The following is a 19,659-nucleotide window of genomic DNA, read 5'->3' as shown; positions in this document are numbered from 1 at the left end:
ATTTAACAAAATCGAGTGTGAGAAGGTACTGGTTGAGACGAGCATACCACGCTCGAGGGGCTTGACGAAGCCCATACAAAGCCTTGGGAAGCCTATAGACTTGATGTTCGGAGCCGTTTTTGACATAGCCTTTGGGTTGTGTTACATAAACCTCCTCTTGTAAAACACCATTCAAGAAAGTAGATTTAATGTCAAGACGGTGAATCTCCCAATCATTTTTAGCTGCCAATGCAAGGAGTAAATGGACTGTTTCAAGTCGAGTAACCGGGGCAAAGCCTTCTTCATAATCGATTCCATGACGTTGAACATATCCTTTAGCCACAAGACGGGCTTTGTGTTTAGTGATAGCTCCATTTTGATCAGTCTTCAACTTGTAAACCCATTTAAGTGCTATAGGTTTATGCCCTTTTGGAAGATCCACTAGTTGCCAAGTATTGTTTTTTTCAATAGAGGCGATTTCATTATCCATTGCTGTCTTCCAGGCATCGTCCTCAACAGCCTGCTCAAAAGAAATGGGTTCATCAATACCCATTAACATAAGTTCATCTTCAGCTAATTCCACCTCAGTCGTGTGGTCATAAATATCTGCAAGTGAGCGGAGCCTTGGGGGCGGTGTTTCTGCAGTTTCATCAGAAGATGTCGTGTCTGGAGTGGTAGGTGTTGTACTGTCAGTTTCTTCTTCGCTAGAATTCTCAGGTTCGGTGGGATCATTTTCCAGGATAAAGTGTGCACCGCTGTTAGGCGCAGATTTAATAGAGTCATCCCAATTCCAGGCTTTCTGTTCGTTGAAAAACACATCTCTGCTGATGTGAATACTGCCAGTTATAGGATCAAACAGTCGAAATATCTTGGTTCCAGCTTCTCTGCCAAAATGAACCATTAGTCGACTTCTATCGTCGAGTTTTTTTGTGTGTACAGCTGGAATCTTGACATAAGCAGTACAACCAAATACTTTGGCATAATGTAAGTTTTGTTTTGTTCCAAACCAGGCTTCATGAGGAGTAAGATTCGACATTGCTCGTGTTGGCAGCTTGTTTAAAATATAAATGGCATGAGTGACTGCCTCTCCCCAATAAGTAGCTGGCACCTGTCTTTCCTTGAGCATGCTTCATGCCATGGCAACTACTGTACGATTCCGGCGCTCTACGACACCATTTTGTTGTGGTGTGTAGGATTCCGTGTAGTGCTTAAGTATGCCATGTTCCTCACAAAAAAGGTTGAACTCTTTTGAACAAAATTCGCCTCCTCGATCGGTTCTTAAAACTTGAATACCCTATCATTTTCAATTCTCAACAAGAACTTTAAACTTCTTGAAATAATTCAGTGCCTCATTCTTGTGTTTAAGGAAATAAACCCACATCATACGGCTGTAGTCATCAACAAGAAGCATAAAATAATTGTTCCCCCCCGGTGTGGAAGGGGATATAGGACCGCATAAATCCAAATGTATCAATTCTAGAGCAGACTTAGCAATAAAATTAGATTTATTTGGAAAAGGCTTACGTGTTTGTTTTGTCATAAGGCAACTCTCACAGATTTCTTTGGGGTGAACAATGTTTGGTACACCATGAGCCATATGATTCTTTGATAACAGTTGCATTTCCTTGAAATTTACGTGTCCGAGTCTTCTATGCCACAACCATGCTTCCTCGTCACCCTTTGTTAGTAGACAATAATGTTTAGCTTCCTGAATGTGAATCTTATAGAGTCGATTTGCAGACCTTTAGACTTGCATAAGCATCCTTCCACAACTATCATAAACCCACAGCTTCTCTCCGTTCATGACAACTCTATTTCCCTCCCCCGAGAGCTGTCCTAAGCTGATGATGTTGCTTCACAAAGTAGGTATGTAGCAGACTTCGCTTAAAATTCTGGTCTCCCCATTCTTGCACAGGAATTTGATTGAACCTCTGCCCTGAATTTGGACTACTGAGCCATCACCAAATTTCACTTCCCCTTTCACAGTCCTGTCAAGCTTTTCAAATTTCTCACGACGTCCAGTCATGTGATTACTAGCTCCATTATCAAGATACCATACGTTTTCATCTCTCTCCTTGATGTTTACTATAATCTTATCCTCGGTAATGCCAATCACATCAGGTTTGATGTTTTCGCATAAATTCATCAAGAGTGCAGGTTCTTCGTCGATTATAAATGACATATTTGCTTCCCCTCTTTGTGGCCTGTTCTTCTTAGGCTTACGACACTCATAAGCGAAGTGTCCATATGCAGCACAATTGTAACATTTCACCTGGCTTCTATCTCGAGCCATACGGTTATCCCTTGTGTGATAATCACTACCACTGCTTTGCCCAGCCTTTCCTGACTTCTTCAACCACTCTTCTCGAGTGAGAAGAAGTTTCCTGTCGTTGCCTTCTCTCTTGAGCCACTCATCCTCAGTCAAGAGTAGTTGCTGCCCCTCGTTGTTCTCCGTTTGTCCACCCAAGCGTTCCTCATGGGCTTTAAGAGAACCAATGACCTCCTCCACGGACATAGTGTCTAAGTTACCAAATTGTTCGATTGCAGACGCAATTTGGAGGAACTTAGTTGGGACAACCCTTAGTAGCTTTTTAACGACATACTCTTCAGCAATTGTCTCTCCTAACGCCCTGATTTTCGAAACCAAGCCGTTTAATTTCATACAAAAGTCATCCAACATTTCAGTGTCTTTCATCTTTAGAGACTCAAACTCTGATTTTAGGGTCTGAGCTTTAGCCTTCTTTACTTTATCCGCACCTAGGCACATTATTTTTATAGCCCCCCAAGCCTCCTTCGATGTTTTCTTTTCTGCTATCGTTAACAGCATGTCATCTGCAATCCCTTGATAGATAATGGCTAGTGCTCGCTTGTCTGTTTTTTCTTCGACTGTACCCTTTGGATCCTTTGGTTCTATTGCATCCCAAACACCGTGTGCCTGCATAAAGACTTTTATCTTGATGGCCCATGTGGTGTAGTTCGTCTTAGTTAGCATAGGATAACTCAGTCCAAATGACCCCTCGTTGTTCTTGCTAGCTTCCATTTCACTGTTTAACCACGATCGTGTTTCACAGGTGACTTGAGTGCTCTGATACCAGATGTTAGAGCAAATAAAGAAAGAGATAACACAGCTAATATTTGATTGATTACTTGTATGAAATTCTTACAATTGATGAGATCTTACAGAATAAACCAGCACTGCTACTTAAACAACTTGTAACAGAATTGTGCTATAAACTAGGATAATTGATCCTAATTTATCTCTCACTTATTTTAATCCTAAACTTGCGGCACACTACTATAACCAACTACAATAATCGAGACTTTTTATTCAATAACATAAACTCAAATAAATATGTTTAGATTAAGCCCAAGCCCAACAATATTGGTTGCAAAAGGATATGCTCAAGAGCACAAGATAGACTACCATGAGATTTTTGCACTAGTGAGACGTTGGAAACTGTTCGTTTGTTATTGGCTGTGTCAACCAAAAATAATTGGCAAGTTCATCATTTAGACGTGAAAACAATGATTACTGAGTCGCTGGAGGTGTGCGACTCAGCCAAAGGGATATGTAAAGGAGGTTAAGAACATTTAGTTTATAAGTTGATTAAGGTAATTTCACAGCTTACTAAAATCTTTTTTATCAAAACTAAAAATATAAACAAAATATGCTTAATTTTTATGAAATATTCAAATTTTACATTAATAAAACAATATTTATTGTGCTACTTAAACTTGAAAAGTGAATATACTATAGTACATATCAATTATACACCAAACTTATATATAACATACATTCATAAAATTTCAAATTAATGTGACTATTTCAAACAAGTACGTCTGTGCATTTTTAAGAATTAAAACTGAAATGTACTCTCTTTGTCCCCACCCTAACATCGTCCCACCAATTTTTAACATGTATGTAAGAGTAGTTTTTTAAAAATTAAAGTGTAAATGTACTTAGCATCTCACCCAATTGTTAATGTGTTTGTGGGAGAGTGTTACGAAAAATATTTTAAGATTAATGTAAAGTATAATTATATTATTTTAGAAAAAAATAAAAGTAGAATATTTTAAATATTTATTTAAAAAATAAAAAAATAAAAATAAATTATAGAGATATATTTTATATTTATGTTAAAGTGTGTGTCAAACACAATATCATAAACATTAACAATTGGATGGGTGAGAGGTGGGGGTGGGGGGATGGTGGTTGGGCGGTGGTTGGGGCATTTAGAGAGTAAATATTTTGACACAATTAAATATTAGTGGCCTCTTCTGCGTTTGATAAGAAAAGATAAATGCATTACTACCAAATATTAAGTTACATAATTTTTAAATATTTTAAATTACTCAAATAAAGACAAAAAGAAGTTGTTGATGGTAACCTTTTTATCTCTATCTTTAATCATAATGACAAAATTGAATGCTTCTGCATGTAAATTTAAAAGTTTATGCAGATAATGTCGTCATAATTTGACTTATTATGATTTTATAATTTGACTTATATATTATGATTTTATTAAAGATTGTTCACGAACATATTTTTATAAGTATTTAGTAGGCTAAAACATTTCATTGCTACAGAGGTGAGTATAGGCTCCAGCAGATCGTTTGAAAGAGGTATATAGCTTTTAAAATTGTGTAGCTAGTTTTGTTGTTGTGAAATTATGCTTTTTTATATTTAATCTTAAGATTTTATTTTTGTGCTTCTATAATTCTCATTATTTGATAAAATTATTATCTATTGTTGTATTGAATTCTATGTTTTGTGATTTATATATGTGCATCTTAATTCTTGTCGATCATGTTGATGGTAAACTATTTATCTCTATCTTTGATTTATATATGTTTTTTAATAGTTCTTACAAAGATTATTGAGAAGGATTTACATGTTAGATCCATTAATCTACCTCTTTTGTCAATGGACCTTTTGAAAGAAATGATACTTTTCATAAACCTTTTGTTTTTTTTTTGCAAAATTGTTACGATCTATATCATTTAACAAATTCAAAGAAGATTAGGTGAGGAAGTGTTCTTTGAATATAAATTTTAGCTTTGTAGTGTGTAAGTATATGTTTATATTTCATTCTGCCTCAAACGGAAAATGGTTGTTTAAGTTTGTTAATTAATAGGCACTTTTCGATTGTGTACGAAATTGAAATTCGATTTGTAGTTTTCTAAGTATAAGTTGCATAATACTGTTGTAGTCCCTCTCATTTTTTTACAGTTTTTACGTATTTGACACGCATTTTAAGGCGATTATAATGTATAGTTTCATAATTTATTTTTGAAATTTTCCTTTTCTGTATAAAAATATGGCCATTATATTCTTATTTAGAAGATTTTTTTTTTTTAAATGTTGGCAACTATACTTTTATAAGAATCTTAAACTGTGTGTAGAGTTGAATATAAAAAATTGGATGGGACTTGAGGAGTAGTATAACGGAAATTGGATGGGACTGAGGGAGTAGTATAACGGTATTTAGAATAATTTTGATAGTTTATCATGACACTCACATTGTTCTGTTTTTTCTAAGTCACAGCTCAAGCCATTATTTTTTCTTCAACTTCTGTTTTGTGCCACTTTGATGAGTTACTTAGATTTTTAGGAAATTAAACAAATGGATAAGGGCAAGGCTGTTATGGAAGAACAAATAGACACCCAGGTAAGCCTTTTGTTATATATATGGAGATATAGCAGTAAAAAATTACTAAGCTTATACTTGAATTACTAATTACAATTTTAATATAAACTTAGTCTACATATAATTTTAGTGTAAGCTATTTATACTTGAATTACTAATCACAATCTTAATGTTTAGTCTACATATAATCTTAGTGTAAACAAATTAGTCTAACTATCTTATTGTCTTATTTATTAAGAGGTTTTCTCAACTTTTTGGTTCTTCCCTTTCTACCTATTAAATAAGTTACTTGTTTATCGCACTCCTTGTACATTAAAAAATAATTTTATTATAATATAAATTCGATCATCCAAACTCAAAAGTTACAATTTACAATGTTTAAACAAAACATATTACAAACCTGCTAATATCTTAACTTCTCCAATATACCATCCACACCTCTGTTTCATTAACCTGTAGTTGGCGAATACATAGTAACCTGAAATTTTTAATTTAAAAAAATGGATCAACCTAAATAAGTCCAATAATTGTGGAGAGTGTAAAATAATATTGGGTACTAGTTTTGAAACAATAACAAAATTACAACTAAGTACATTACAAGCAAGTAAACACTTACTCTCCTAACAATCAACTATAGACTTGGGAAGCTCCATACTAAAAACGGACCTGACAACAAGTCCTCCGTGTCAATTTCTTGTATTTTAATTTTCATTCCATAAGTGCAAATGTTTGTTTAAGTTTGCTAACTAATGGATATTCTTCTAGCTGTGTGTACAAAATTGAAAGACCAATATTTAGGTTTTCTATGTATAAGTTGCATAATGTAATGATGTTTTGATTAGTTTTACTAGTTTAATGGTACTCACATTGGTAATTTTTTTATTTAACAATGTTACTATTTAAGTTGTAGAAAGTCATTGTTTTTGCTTTAAACAGATGGAGAAGGGTAAAGCTGTCGTGAAAGAACAAATGGACATGCAAGTAAGCCTTTTCGTGCAAGTATGTAAATTTATATAATGATAATATGCAGTACTCTTGTAAAGTTAACATCCTGCAATTGCTTTGAGAGTTTAAGTGTACCTAAAACTCGAACAGTACCGGAGCTGGTATGGGAGCTACAGACTCCATTAATATTTTTAGGCTTATCCAATGCCAATATTACTGACACTCAAGTTCAGAGCATTTCACAGTTTCTGCAGCATCGATTTTTATAAGCATTCTGAGTTCTGACATTGCATTGTCTAAAAAAAGATGTACATCTACATGCATATATAGTACTTTAGTAACAGAATTACAAAGCATAGATTCAGAAGTGCATTGCATTGTCGAACAAACAAAACATTCATCATGCACTATTCACGTTGCACATACTTGGGATTTGGCTTAGTTGCCCGTTGAGACAATCTAAGTTGCAATATTATAATTGCAGATAATATTTATAATTATAATTTTAATCTAAGTTGCAATTGCAGGATGTTTCCACTTTAGATGGAAATTTATATAATGATAATATGCAGTACTCTTGTAAAGCATACATTTATAATTGACAATTATTTACTAACTTTATGCTTGAACTAATTACTAATCAATTTTGGCAATTATGGTATCACTCCAGGTTTTTAAATTACAAATTTATGCTTCAATTATTAGTTATCTAAGTTACAGCAGCTATGATATCACTCAAGATTTTCTCTCCTTTTTCTCCCTCTTTTCTACCTATATATTAATTGATATGTATATCTCTTTCAATTACTTTTTTAAATATTAATAGAAAAACAAAACAATGCTCTATCATATGCCGTTGTACTGTAACATTGTCATGCTTTTATATGTGGTAGGAGTGATTACCTACACTGTACTAAGATAGCTATAGAGTTACAACCTTAAATAACTTCATATTTTAATTAGAGTTGAACATGTATTGTAATGTCAGGAGCGTGATATGTCGGAAACCTCTCTTCCAACAACAATGATTGTTCTCTCCTCGGATACCCAAAGGTTTGTTACCCTTAGGCCTTCATATGATTCCAAATTTTTATCCGAAGAAAAATGCAAGAGAATACCCAAATTAGTTCTGTCATTCTTTTTTATAATTAGTGTTGCAAATTAATTGTAGGCCGAAAGAAATGACAATAGAAGAAGTGCTATTATTTTTTTGCTAAATTAAGAGATGTATTAGAAAAGAGAATATAAAAGGGAGATCTCCCTTGCTCTATAACCAATTAAAGCAAAACTATAAGCTGATCCCTTTGTCATGGTTTAACATCAACTAGAATACAATCTATAGGCTTCATTGGGCCAAAAATTCCTTTGTCATGGGCTCGGGCATTTCTTTCTCGCCATAGCTGGCAGCAAAAAACCTGGATCAAACCAAGAGCAACACTACTCTTGGCTCTGTCCTGAATATGTAGCATGTGGTTGAGAAGTTCCTAACTTATGCAACAAGTTAGGGAGAACAAAACGACTATAGTGGCAGAGCATAAATAAGTGATTATCAGTCTCATTTACTGCATAAAATAATGATAATTTCATTACGTAGGAAGATATGTTAATCAAGCAGGAAATATAATCATCAGCTGCATCATGAAACTTCATTCACTTTATTTTACAACAACCAACTTAATCCAAATTACGACCCCTTTAATTTTTTTATAATAAAGTTTCCATTTGTTTTATAGGCTCAACACTCTCTTCATGAAACTGTCTTTTATTATTGCTAAACTGATCTAATTGATTCTGCATAGCGAACAAGATCCAAAAGAGATGAAAAGAGAGAAAAGAAAAATCGCATCTCGTGAATACAGAAAAAGAAAAAAGGTATGCCTAATACATGTTCTACTTTATGTTTTTAACGTCTACTACTATAAGATTCATAACCATATTTTATAGCAGAACCATGTCGAGGAACTTAAAGAACGTTGTCATTCTCTTAATCTTGAAAACAAATCTCTTACAATAGAGAATCAGCAACTAAAAGAAAAGCTCAACAAAATTGAAACTGATTTGGCTCTCGTCAAGGTATTTCTTTAGTTTGTTTATCTTCCTTCAGGTTACTTGCTTTAACTTGCTTACATATAATATTTAGGCCGTCTGAGAAAACTAACCATTATTGTTGTAGGAGGTGTAGAATTTTAACTGATTATTTATAAATAAGTATATATCTGTATACTTCTCACTAGTAAAACACAAATCACACACCCAGATTTGCACACCAAAAGATATACTTTTCTTTAATCAATGATACAATATATATAGAAAGGAACTAAGGTACTGGTAGCTATAAATCAGGAAAACTAGTAATGGGCCTAACAACTCCGACTAATCCCCTGCCACTTATTATGAGTCCTACCATTTCTCCACTAACAGCATGACTAAGTCATCAACTGAACAAATCAAATAAGAAAACATTATTAATTTACTACAAATACAAATAAGTTTAAGATTATTTTTCAACAATCTCCCCTGTAATCTTAAACTTAGCTGAACAAAATTTATGAAGCACTTCTCTTCATTTTGTGATGCACTTCTCACCACCATCTCTTCATTTTGTGATGCACTTCTCACCACTATCAAGTTTGATGCACTTCTCAACAAAAACAATTTTTTTGTTGATGCACTTCTCATCAACGTCATTTTTGTTTGCCGGAGCACTTCTCTCCTGGTGCACATAATCACCCACACTTCTAAAACAAAATTTCTTTCACAACCACTTGTGCCATGATATCTTTCTCATTATTTTCACTGCTCAATTTTCTCCTCAATTTTCTCCTTAATTTTTTATCATGCTTCTCTTTCTTCTTCCCATGCTTCTCTCTCGTAGACTTTTTTCTTGATACCTCATTAAATATAAATTGAGAAATTTTTTGATGCCATTAAATATGATAAATAAATACTTAACATATATATATAGGTGTATATTTTAAAATATCTTACAAAGCCTTAGATCATGAGGCTCGCATACAAGTGTAGAATTTTAACTGATTATTTATACATAAGTATATATCTGTATACTTCTCACTAGTAAAACACAAATCACACACACATGTTTGCACACCAAAAGATCTACTTTTCTTTAATCAATGATACAATATATATAGAAAGGAACTAAGGTACTGGTAGTTATAAATCAGGAAAACTTGTAATGAGCCTAACAACTCCTACTAACCCCCTGCCACTTATTATGAGTCCTACAATTTCTCCACTAACAGCATGACTAAGTCATCAACTGAACAAATCAAATAAGAAAACATTATTAATTTACTACAAATAAAAATAAGTTTAAGATTATTTTTCAATAGGAGGACCATCATTACAATTGTAAAAATTTGAGATGAAAATGTTATTAACTTGTTACATGGTCTAGATCATGATGACTACAGATAATGTAATGATAACTATATATATATAGAGTATCACGTTTGATTTTGTAAATGAGAAGATGACCTTTTATTAGTTGTTGTGGCACACCTTTGCCCATCCACATAACTTCATCCGTCCATGAGACCATTATTATATAAAGTTTTATGCCTTAAATGATTAGTGTCAAAATTAGGGTACACTTCTGCAATATAAAATTTTATTTCTGCCCCAGCTAATATTATTACATAATTAAGATAAATTCATAGAACAAACATGCGTGTGCACGTTCTCCTGCTAATATTAGGCCATGAAGATTTTGACTAGTGGTTTGCGCAAGTTGGGGGACTAGTGCAGGATAAGCTAAATTTGTTGTAGCTTTCAAGTGTTGCTTTATGTAATTGACCGTGACTTACAATTAAATGTGTTTTAAGTTTTTGTTGGATCATTATGTACCCAGAGTTTGGTCTGGTGGAATACTCTTAGCTAGAGAATTAATTAATTAAGAGAATTATTATTAGTCATGCAAAATTTTCCGTATTATGTTTTGTAATACTTTAAAGCAAAACTTGTTGGAGAACATACTTCTCCATTTGAGCCTACTCGTACAATTTTTGTCACTTACATATATAAAAGGCTTAACGTAAAAATTATTTATTTAAATTAATTAGTAGGAGGGTGATTGTCAGTCCACACTTCCATTGTTTAATATCTTTTTATATATATATGCTTTGGGAGAAGTGGTTTGGTGCAATTGAAGTGCACTAGTCCAAGTTTATATTTCTTAAATTTTACTTTTTGAATCCTAGGGTACATCCTCTATATATATTGTACATAATAATAATCTCTTTATTGCAATACAAACATTACAATCCCATTTCTAATTATAATTAAGAACAACCAATACATTTGTAATATTTTATACCTCCATTATTTATTAATTTTGCTCTGTATAAGAATAAAAAGCTTATAAAGATATGAGGGAGATATAGCTTAGCATAATAGGTTAACTGCTTGATTATCTCTAGTATCATTTTAGTTAGCTGATGAGTTTGTAACAGTTTTATATCACAAATTATAAAATTGTTTCATATTTACATCCTTACTTATTCCATTCATCTATACAATTATATCCAACGGTCTGAAATAATTATTATCTTACTAGGCAATACAAATGTTATTACCACAACAGGAAGTCCAGTACCCAATTTCCGTGACAAAGCATATTAATATTAGATTTCATTTTGTAACGGATCATGTCATGAAAGTAACAATAAATGACAGACATTTTCGCCAAGTCATTATTAGAAGTCACATTCACAAACCAAATCAATGAACTTGAAATGATAAGTTATAAAAAGTAGTAAGTAGTACAAATACTGATGCACAGGTGAGACAAAGTAGATAAAATACTAACATGGTCAAATCCTATTGCACGTCAAATCCTGATCGAGTAAAATTCTAAAAGTATTGTGTAATCCTTATGACACATCAATAATATATATAAACCATTCAAATTCAGTATTTGTTCTAAAAATAAATACTAATATCTCTTTGATATCACATGATTTTATGAGTTAAGTGAAGAAATTTTAATTATTTTGTTTCTAAAGAAACTATTCTAATGCATGTGAGATAATTATGCGGAAACGATTCTAATTCATGTGAGATAATTATGCACACAGTTGCGTATTTCTAGGCGTAGTATACAAGTCTATTGTCTATTGTAGATATACATTAATAAATTAACTATGATTACAAGAAACTAGCACCGCCAATTATTCTCACAAATCACATCAAGTCGCTTGTTTTGTTTGTCTATAGACTGTCTAAAATCATGTTAGTTTTTATAAAACTAATAATATTTCCACATCAGTTTTTATACACAAATATCGTTTCTCCCCTCTCTCGTAAACTTAAACTAGAACTCTAATTCTCAACAATGACAAATACTAGTGTCTCTACATGCCTTTCAAGCTTCTTCAACAAAACCTTACTTTCAACATAATCATGAAATCGGCCCAAACAACTTCAAAGCACATCATGATCACAATGAAATCCATCCTAATTTTCACGTCATTCAAGATTTTCTTGAAAAAAGCAACATTGATTTTGCCTTAACTAACCCCACTATTAGATGCTATGCGGATTTGGGACACAAAAAAGTACATAAGAAAAAAGGTAGTATCTTTTTTCACAATGGCAATAGGAGGTATGAAATCACCCCTGAAGTGATTCAAGCAGCTCTATAGCTACCTATTCTAATTGACAAATCTCCTTATATCATTCTACTGAGGTCCTATTTTATTATCTCAGGATATTGATGTACAGTTATGAGTTTTCCAAGATGAGAGAACTGTTCAGAACCAAGCTTAGGAAATGCAGAATTTCTATTTTGACTGTATTATTAGATGCTTTGTCAGCAATGTATTTAACTTTGATACTCTTCTAGTTGTATCTCTGCAAATTGGTTATTCATACCGTTGATGATGAATGGCTACTTATGTTCAAAATTACTAATAATGACATTCAAGATAATGAGAGTAGGGACGAGAAAAATAAATTACATGAAAGGTTGTGATTCTTGTGGAGGTCAAGCATTTTTTCCAAAGAAAACTTTACTCAGTATGTGGCAACAAATCTTGACGCTTCTCTTGTCACTTCTTTCCAACCATGTTCCTGACACAAGAAGCTTATTTTGTAAAATAGAAGAAAATAACGGCATTGAGAATGACTGTTAAGTCAGATTCTGATGAAGATGACACTACAACTCTAAATTCAAAGCTAAATATTAATAAAGTTGCAGATAATGATGCAAGTAAGGAGGTCACTGCATCTGGACTTTTGTCAAAGAGGAAAAGGATATTGCTCAAGGTGCAAATGACTATACATTACTCTCCTACACAGTCTACTTTTATATAGAACATGAATCATCAGGAGCTATTCCTCTAAAGGAGGCCAATACAGATAAAGATGCTTCTATTCCTGATGTTGGTGGAATTCTTGACAAGTCAATATCTAGTCTTGATGCTGGTCAACCTGGTATTGACAATTTGAAAAGGAAGACAAAAGATAAAGTTGTATATTACAGAAAGAAATCAAGATATCAATCTCCACAGAAAGGTTACAACACACAAGAAGTTGAATCTCAAAGGGATTCAACGGGTGCTAATGACCTTATCACATAAGACCCACCTTCTCAAAGTGAAGGTTCACACACTGCTATTGGAAGGACAATTCCATGACACTGCTGAAGGAGGTTCTGAATAAGTGGAATTTGATATTATACCACACACAAAGGATAAAGAAGCTCATCACGATCATAGAGCTGAGTTTGATACTTTATTGAATGATTCAATATTTACGATAACCCAAAAAGAACCCTTAGTTCAAAGGGTTGAAGAAGCTTCAAAGCGTCATGCCCTACAAGAATGATCAAGTCAAAGTCTTGATGAATGCACCACTACGACTCCCGATGATGCTGCATATGCTAACACTTCAATATTTCTTGATCCTAAGGTTGAAATGGTTGCTGCAAAGAAGAATACTATTGTTATTCTTGTAACTCCTCTAATATCCATTCATATGGATTCTTCTGTTGAAGGTACATATCTAATTAGTACTATTATTTTATCTGCTATTATGACTAAAAATAGACCCTTGTGTGAGGATACCCCTATTTATATAACTGTAGACCACTCTTTCTGGCCCTATCTTATTTCTTCATTTGGGAGTGATTTGAGCCTTTAAAGTGGGAGTTTGGGAAAATAATTAGTGAAAAATTAAGAAACCGAGAGATCATCTTTTATGCTGGAAAAATGAGAGGTAGACTTGAGAGCGAAGTCTGGGACTTTTAGTGCCTTAAATATTGCTATTGAAAAGTGATATATGTGTGAGAAATGATGAGATTGTTTTAAAATAATAAATAGATTTAAGGGTCTTTCTATTTCATCTACACATCAGGATAAGAAAATTGTCAAATCTAAAGTTGACCTAAAACTTAAGGGTGTAGTAGAACAGTTCTCTCATGATGATGATCCTGACATGCATGCCACATCCTAGTGATGTTGCTGATAATAATGGTGATGATAATGATGTTGCAGGTAATATAGATGAGATTCTTATTAGAAGTTGTCCCACATCATTTGTGGGAGGGGCAGATGACTAGAATATAAGCATCCACATAACTCTATTATTATGAGATCTTTTGGGAGGTACCCAAAAACAAATAAGTGCGGGCGCGGCCCAGAGCAGACAACATCATACCAATATGGAGTTAGGCCTGCTCAGCAAAAGCCCAACAAGTGGTATCAGAGCTTCAAGTTGTAACGGTCCATAACAATCTCAGAAGGGCTCCCAAATAGGCCTAGGGAAAGACAGATGGGCTAACCCAATATAGGCTTAAGGAAAAGGCAGGTGGACCTTCCAGTATGGGCCAATGGGGAGGCAGAAAGCCAGAAGACAGGTGTCGGGCCCGATGTGTGAAGGGGGAGATTATTGGGAGTTGTACCATATTGTTTGTGGGAGGGGCAGATGACTAGAATATAAGTAGTTAGATAAATCTATTAGTATGAGCCCTTTTGGGAGGTGCCCAAAACAAATTCGTTCGGGATCGGCCCAGAGCGGACAATATCATACTAATGTGGAGTTAGGCCTACTCAGCAAAAGCCCAACAATTCTAAAATCTATGATCAAAGCCTCTAAAGCTTATATATTTCGATTCTCTCATCTTGCCTTGATGTTGTATTGAAGATATTAAGACAACATGAATGGAACAATTCATGGAGATTGTCGAGTGAAAATATCTCTTATCAAGTTGTACATGTTCATGCTGATCTGACTCCCAATGCACTTTCAAATCCAGATATGCAAACTATTCTAGATGCTACTACCACTATGCTATAAATGGGCTACTATAATGCAAGTGTTAAAAGCTTAACATTAGTTAACAAATTATTGTTCTATAGTAACACCTCTCAATTAGTGTTACAATAGCGATAAAGCTAATGTTGCAGAAAAATGTAACACCAATACCGTGTATCACATTAGTTACTTTTTAATTTTGAAAAATTGAAATGAATATATTTTCATAAAACTTGTATTAAAATTATATTTTGTATAATTAATTAATCATGCATGAAAAGTATAATATAATACATATATATTATTAATTTATCATTCAAAATTTTCTATTTGTGTTCCTCAATATAGTATTTATGATAAATTATCTAACAATATCATTCATTAATTTTATATGACCAAACACATCAAAAATGTGTCCCACAAAAAGTTTATTTTCCTGTTCGCAATAATTTCTCATTTTTATTTACACAACTTCTAAATATATTTATCACTAACTTCTCGTTGCCATCAATCAAGTAATTCATTTTTTTTGTGATAAAAAGATTAATGAACTCAAGTTTTAGGGAAACTAATTATTACAAATAGTAATATCCAATATCAATTAATTTCATATTTATAAAATTATAAAATAATAGTATTGTACTATTATGTATAATATACATCACATTCACAAAAATATTTATAATATTAGAGTACCATTTATTCAAATCATACATAATAAGTAAAACTTTCTAACATATGCTTAAGTTTATCATTTTTGGTAGAGCTTGAATGAAGTGATGACTTCAAGCCCCTTAATAAATTTCTCCAACTCTTCACCACTCAAGACTTCTTCTTCTGTGGATGATCCTCTCATCTGCTACATTCAAATCCATGCTCGTTAATCACCTTGCCAAAGCTAACAATATTTTACTCTAAGTTAAGAGTCCGTACATCTCGATCCAGTTTTTCCTGTCGGCCTGCAAGTTGTGAGCTATTCCTCTAAACAAGGCCAATATAGATAGAGATGCCTCTATTCCTGATGTTGGTGGAATTCTTGACAAGTCATCAGCTAAGTCATTATCTAGTCTTGATACTGGTCAAGCCGGTACTGACAATTTGAAAACGAAAACAGAAGATAAAATTGTATATTACAGAAATAAATCAAGGTATCAATCTTCACAGAAAGGTTACAGCACACAAGAAGTTGAATCTCAAAGGGATTCAACAGGCGTTAATGACCTTGTCACAAAAGAACCACCTTCTCAAAGTGAAGGTTCACACACTACTACTGGAAGGACAATTCCCTGACACTGCTCAAGGAGGTTCTGAAAAAATGGAATTTAATATTGTACCGCACACAAAGGATAAAGAAGCTCATCAGGAGCATATAGCTGAGTTCGATGCAATATTGAATGATTCAATATTTGCGATAAGCCAACAAGAACTCTCAGCTTAAAGGGTTATATAAGCTTCATGCCCCACAAGAATGATCAGGTCAAAGTCTTGATGAAGGCACCACTACGACTCCAGATGATGCTGCATATGCTGACACTTCAATATTTCTTGATCTTAAGGTTGAAGTGGTTGATGCAAAGAAGAATGCTAGTGTTATTCTTGTAACTCCTCTAATATCCATTCATATGGATTCTTCTTTTGAAGGTACATATTTAATTAGTACTATTATTTTATATTCTAGTATGGCTAAAAATAGACCCTTGTGTGAGGATACCCTTATTTATATGACTGTAGACCACTCTTTCCGGCCCTCTCTAATTTTTTCATTTGGTAGTGATTTGAGCCTTTCAAGTGGGAATGTGGGAAACAATTAGTGAAAAATTAAGAAACTGAGAGGCCGTCTTTTATGCTGGAAAAATGAGAGGTAGACTTGAGAGAGAAGTCAGGGACTTCTAGTGCCTTAAATATTGCTTTTGAAAAGTGATATATGTGTGAGAAGTGATGAGATCGCTTTAAAATAATAAAGAGAATTAAAGGTCTTTCTGTTTCAGCTACATATTAGGATAAAGAATTTCCAAATCTAAAGTTGACTAAAAATTTAAGGGTATAGTATAACATTTCTCTCATGATGATGATCTTGACAAGCATGCCACATCCTAGTGATATTGATGATAATATTGATGATGATAATGATATTGCAGGTAATATAGATGAGATTCTTATTAGAAATTGTCCCACATCATTTATGGGAGTGGCAGATAACTAGAATATAAGCAGCCAAATAACTCCATTAGTATGAGGCCTTTTGGGAGGTGCCCAAAAACAAATCGGTGCAGGCTCGGCCCAGAGTGGAAAATATCATACTAATATGGAGTTAGACCTGCTCAGTAAAAGCCCAACAAGTGGTATTAGAGCTTGAGGTTGTAACGGTCCAAAACAATCTCAGACGGAATCCCAGATAGGCCTAGGGAAAGGCAGATGGGCTAACCCCATATGGGCTCAAGGAAAAGGCAGGTGGAACTTCCAGTATGGGCCAAGGGGGAGGCAGAAAGCTAAAAGAATTCCAGTATGGGTCAAGGGGGATCCAGATCACACAATCAGCAGGAAAAATCGACAGGTGCTGGGCTCGATATTTGAAGGGTGAGATTGTCAGGAGTTATCCCACATCATTTGTGGGAGGGGCAGATGACTAGAATATAAGCAGCCAGATAACTGCATTAGTATGAGGCCTTTTGGGAGGTGCCCAAAAACAAATCCGTGCGGGCTCGGCCTAGAGTGGACAATATCATATTAATGTGGACTTAGGCCTTCTCAGCAAAAGCCCAACAATTCTAAAATCTATGATCAAAGCCTCTAAAGCTTATATATTTCGATTCTCTCATCTTGCCTTGATGTTGAATTGAAGATATTAAGATAACATGAATGTACCAATTCTTGGAGATTATCGACAAAAAATATCTCTTATCAAGTTGCACATGTTCATGTTGTTGCTCTTAAAGCTACTACCAATATGCCATAAGTGGGATACTATAATGTCAGTGTTACAAGCAACGTTACATTAGTTAAAAAATTGTTATTCTATTGTTACCGCTCTCAATTAGTGTTACAATAGCGATAAAGCTAATGTTGAAGAAAACTGTAACACCAATACCGTGTATCACATTAGTTACTTTTTAATTTTAAAAATATTGAAATGAATATATTATCATAAAAATTGTATTACAATTATATTTTATATTATTAATTAATCATGCATGAAATGTATAATATAATACATAGATATTATAAAATCATCATTCAAATTTTTCTATCGGTGTTCCTCAATATAGTATTTATGATAAATTATCTAACAATATCATTCATTAATTTAATATGACCAAACACATCAAAAATGTGTCCCACAAAAAGTTTATGTTCATGTTCGTCGTAATTTCTTATTATTATTCGCACAACTTCTAAATATATTTATCAATAACTTCTCGTTGCCATCAATCAAATAATTCATTATTGTGATAAAAAAGTAATGAACTCAAGTTTTAGTGTAACTAATTATTAGTAACATCTAATATCAATTAATTTTAAATTTATAAAATCATAAAATACTAGTATTGTACTATTATGTATAATATACATCAGTTCACAAAAATATTTATAATATTAGAGTACCATTAATTCAAATCATACATAATTCGTAAAACATTCTAGCATATGCTTAAGTTTAACATCTTTGGTAGAGCTTGAATAAAGTGATGACTTCAAGCCCCTTAATAACTTTCTCGAAGTTTTTACCGCTCAAGACTTTTTCTTCTTTTGTTGATCCTCTGATCTGCGGACATTCAAATCCATGCTCGTTAAACACCTTGCTAAATATATTTAACTCTAACTCAATAGTCCGTACGTCCCGATTCAGTTTTTCCTTCCAGCCTGCAAGTTGTGAGTTCCCCTTCCGATTCTCCAATTGCGTATGTGAAACAATAACCACAGCATTTCCTGGAAAATTTCGAGGCTTAATCTTGAAAGATGCATATGCCGCAGGATAGCCCATCCTAGGAACAGTGTGTGACTGATGTGATTTGATGATAACATCACATCTCAGGATTCTTAGTTCGATATCAGCTTCATCTACTCCTTGCATCGCCAGATATGGGTTCTGCATTGTCTATAATTTAGCGGAGACATGTATGAGATTTATCCATGAATGAAAATGGAGATGTTTTTTTAAGACATTGACATGTTGAAACTAATACATATGCCTTATTTATATGAAATTTAGGGGTATAATAAATTGGAATTGACAGGATATGCTAGATTACAAAGATTCAATTTGGATTTTTGACTTTGACTTAATTTAGTAAAATCCATGGACATCATGGAAATTAAAACGTCTTTTAGAATATTAAGATATTATGATATATTGGGTCAAAAAAGAAAGATCTTAATATTTGACTAAAATTCTATATTATCCTTTAAACGTATTAAACATGTATGAAACTAATACATAATTGTGTATTTATATGAAATTTAGGGGTATAATAAAATTGAGATTGTGAGCATATATGTTTCAAAGATCGATTTTGATTTTGAATTTATTCAATGAAATCCATGGATGTTTAAAAATTAAAATGTCTTCTAAGATAGTAAGATATTAGGAGATATTATGATATATTTAGTCAAAAAAGAAATATGGTGGGATTTGACTAAGATTGTAAGATACTATCTTAGGAGATATTTAGTCACAAAAGAAAGATATCCTCGATTAAAACGTCTTCTAAGATTAAACGTCTTATAAGATTCTAACATATTAGGATATATTTATTGAGAGATATTCATATTTCAATGAGAACACTTAATTAATAAATAATAAAATTTAATTCCA

At 33.2% G+C, this 19,659-nt stretch overlaps 1 protein-coding gene across 1 annotated transcript; it reads right to left on the bottom strand.

Moving 5' to 3' along the window:
• Positions 1 to 1,834: 1,834 nt before the first annotated feature.
• LOC141704647 (uncharacterized) lies at positions 1,835 to 3,019 on the bottom strand. The gene has a single exon (XM_074507853.1). It carries the CDS (start codon positions 3,017 to 3,019, stop codon positions 1,835 to 1,837), a length of 1,185 nt encoding a protein of 394 aa, XP_074363954.1.
• Positions 3,020 to 19,659: the final 16,640 nt, after the last annotated feature.

The sequence above is a fragment of the Apium graveolens genome, unplaced genomic scaffold (genome assembly GCF_009905375.1).
Source record: "Apium graveolens cultivar Ventura unplaced genomic scaffold, ASM990537v1 ctg8078, whole genome shotgun sequence".
Classification (NCBI taxonomy): Eukaryota; Viridiplantae; Streptophyta; class Magnoliopsida; order Apiales; family Apiaceae; genus Apium; species Apium graveolens.
This window is presented reverse-complemented; position numbering and strand designations above follow the sequence as displayed.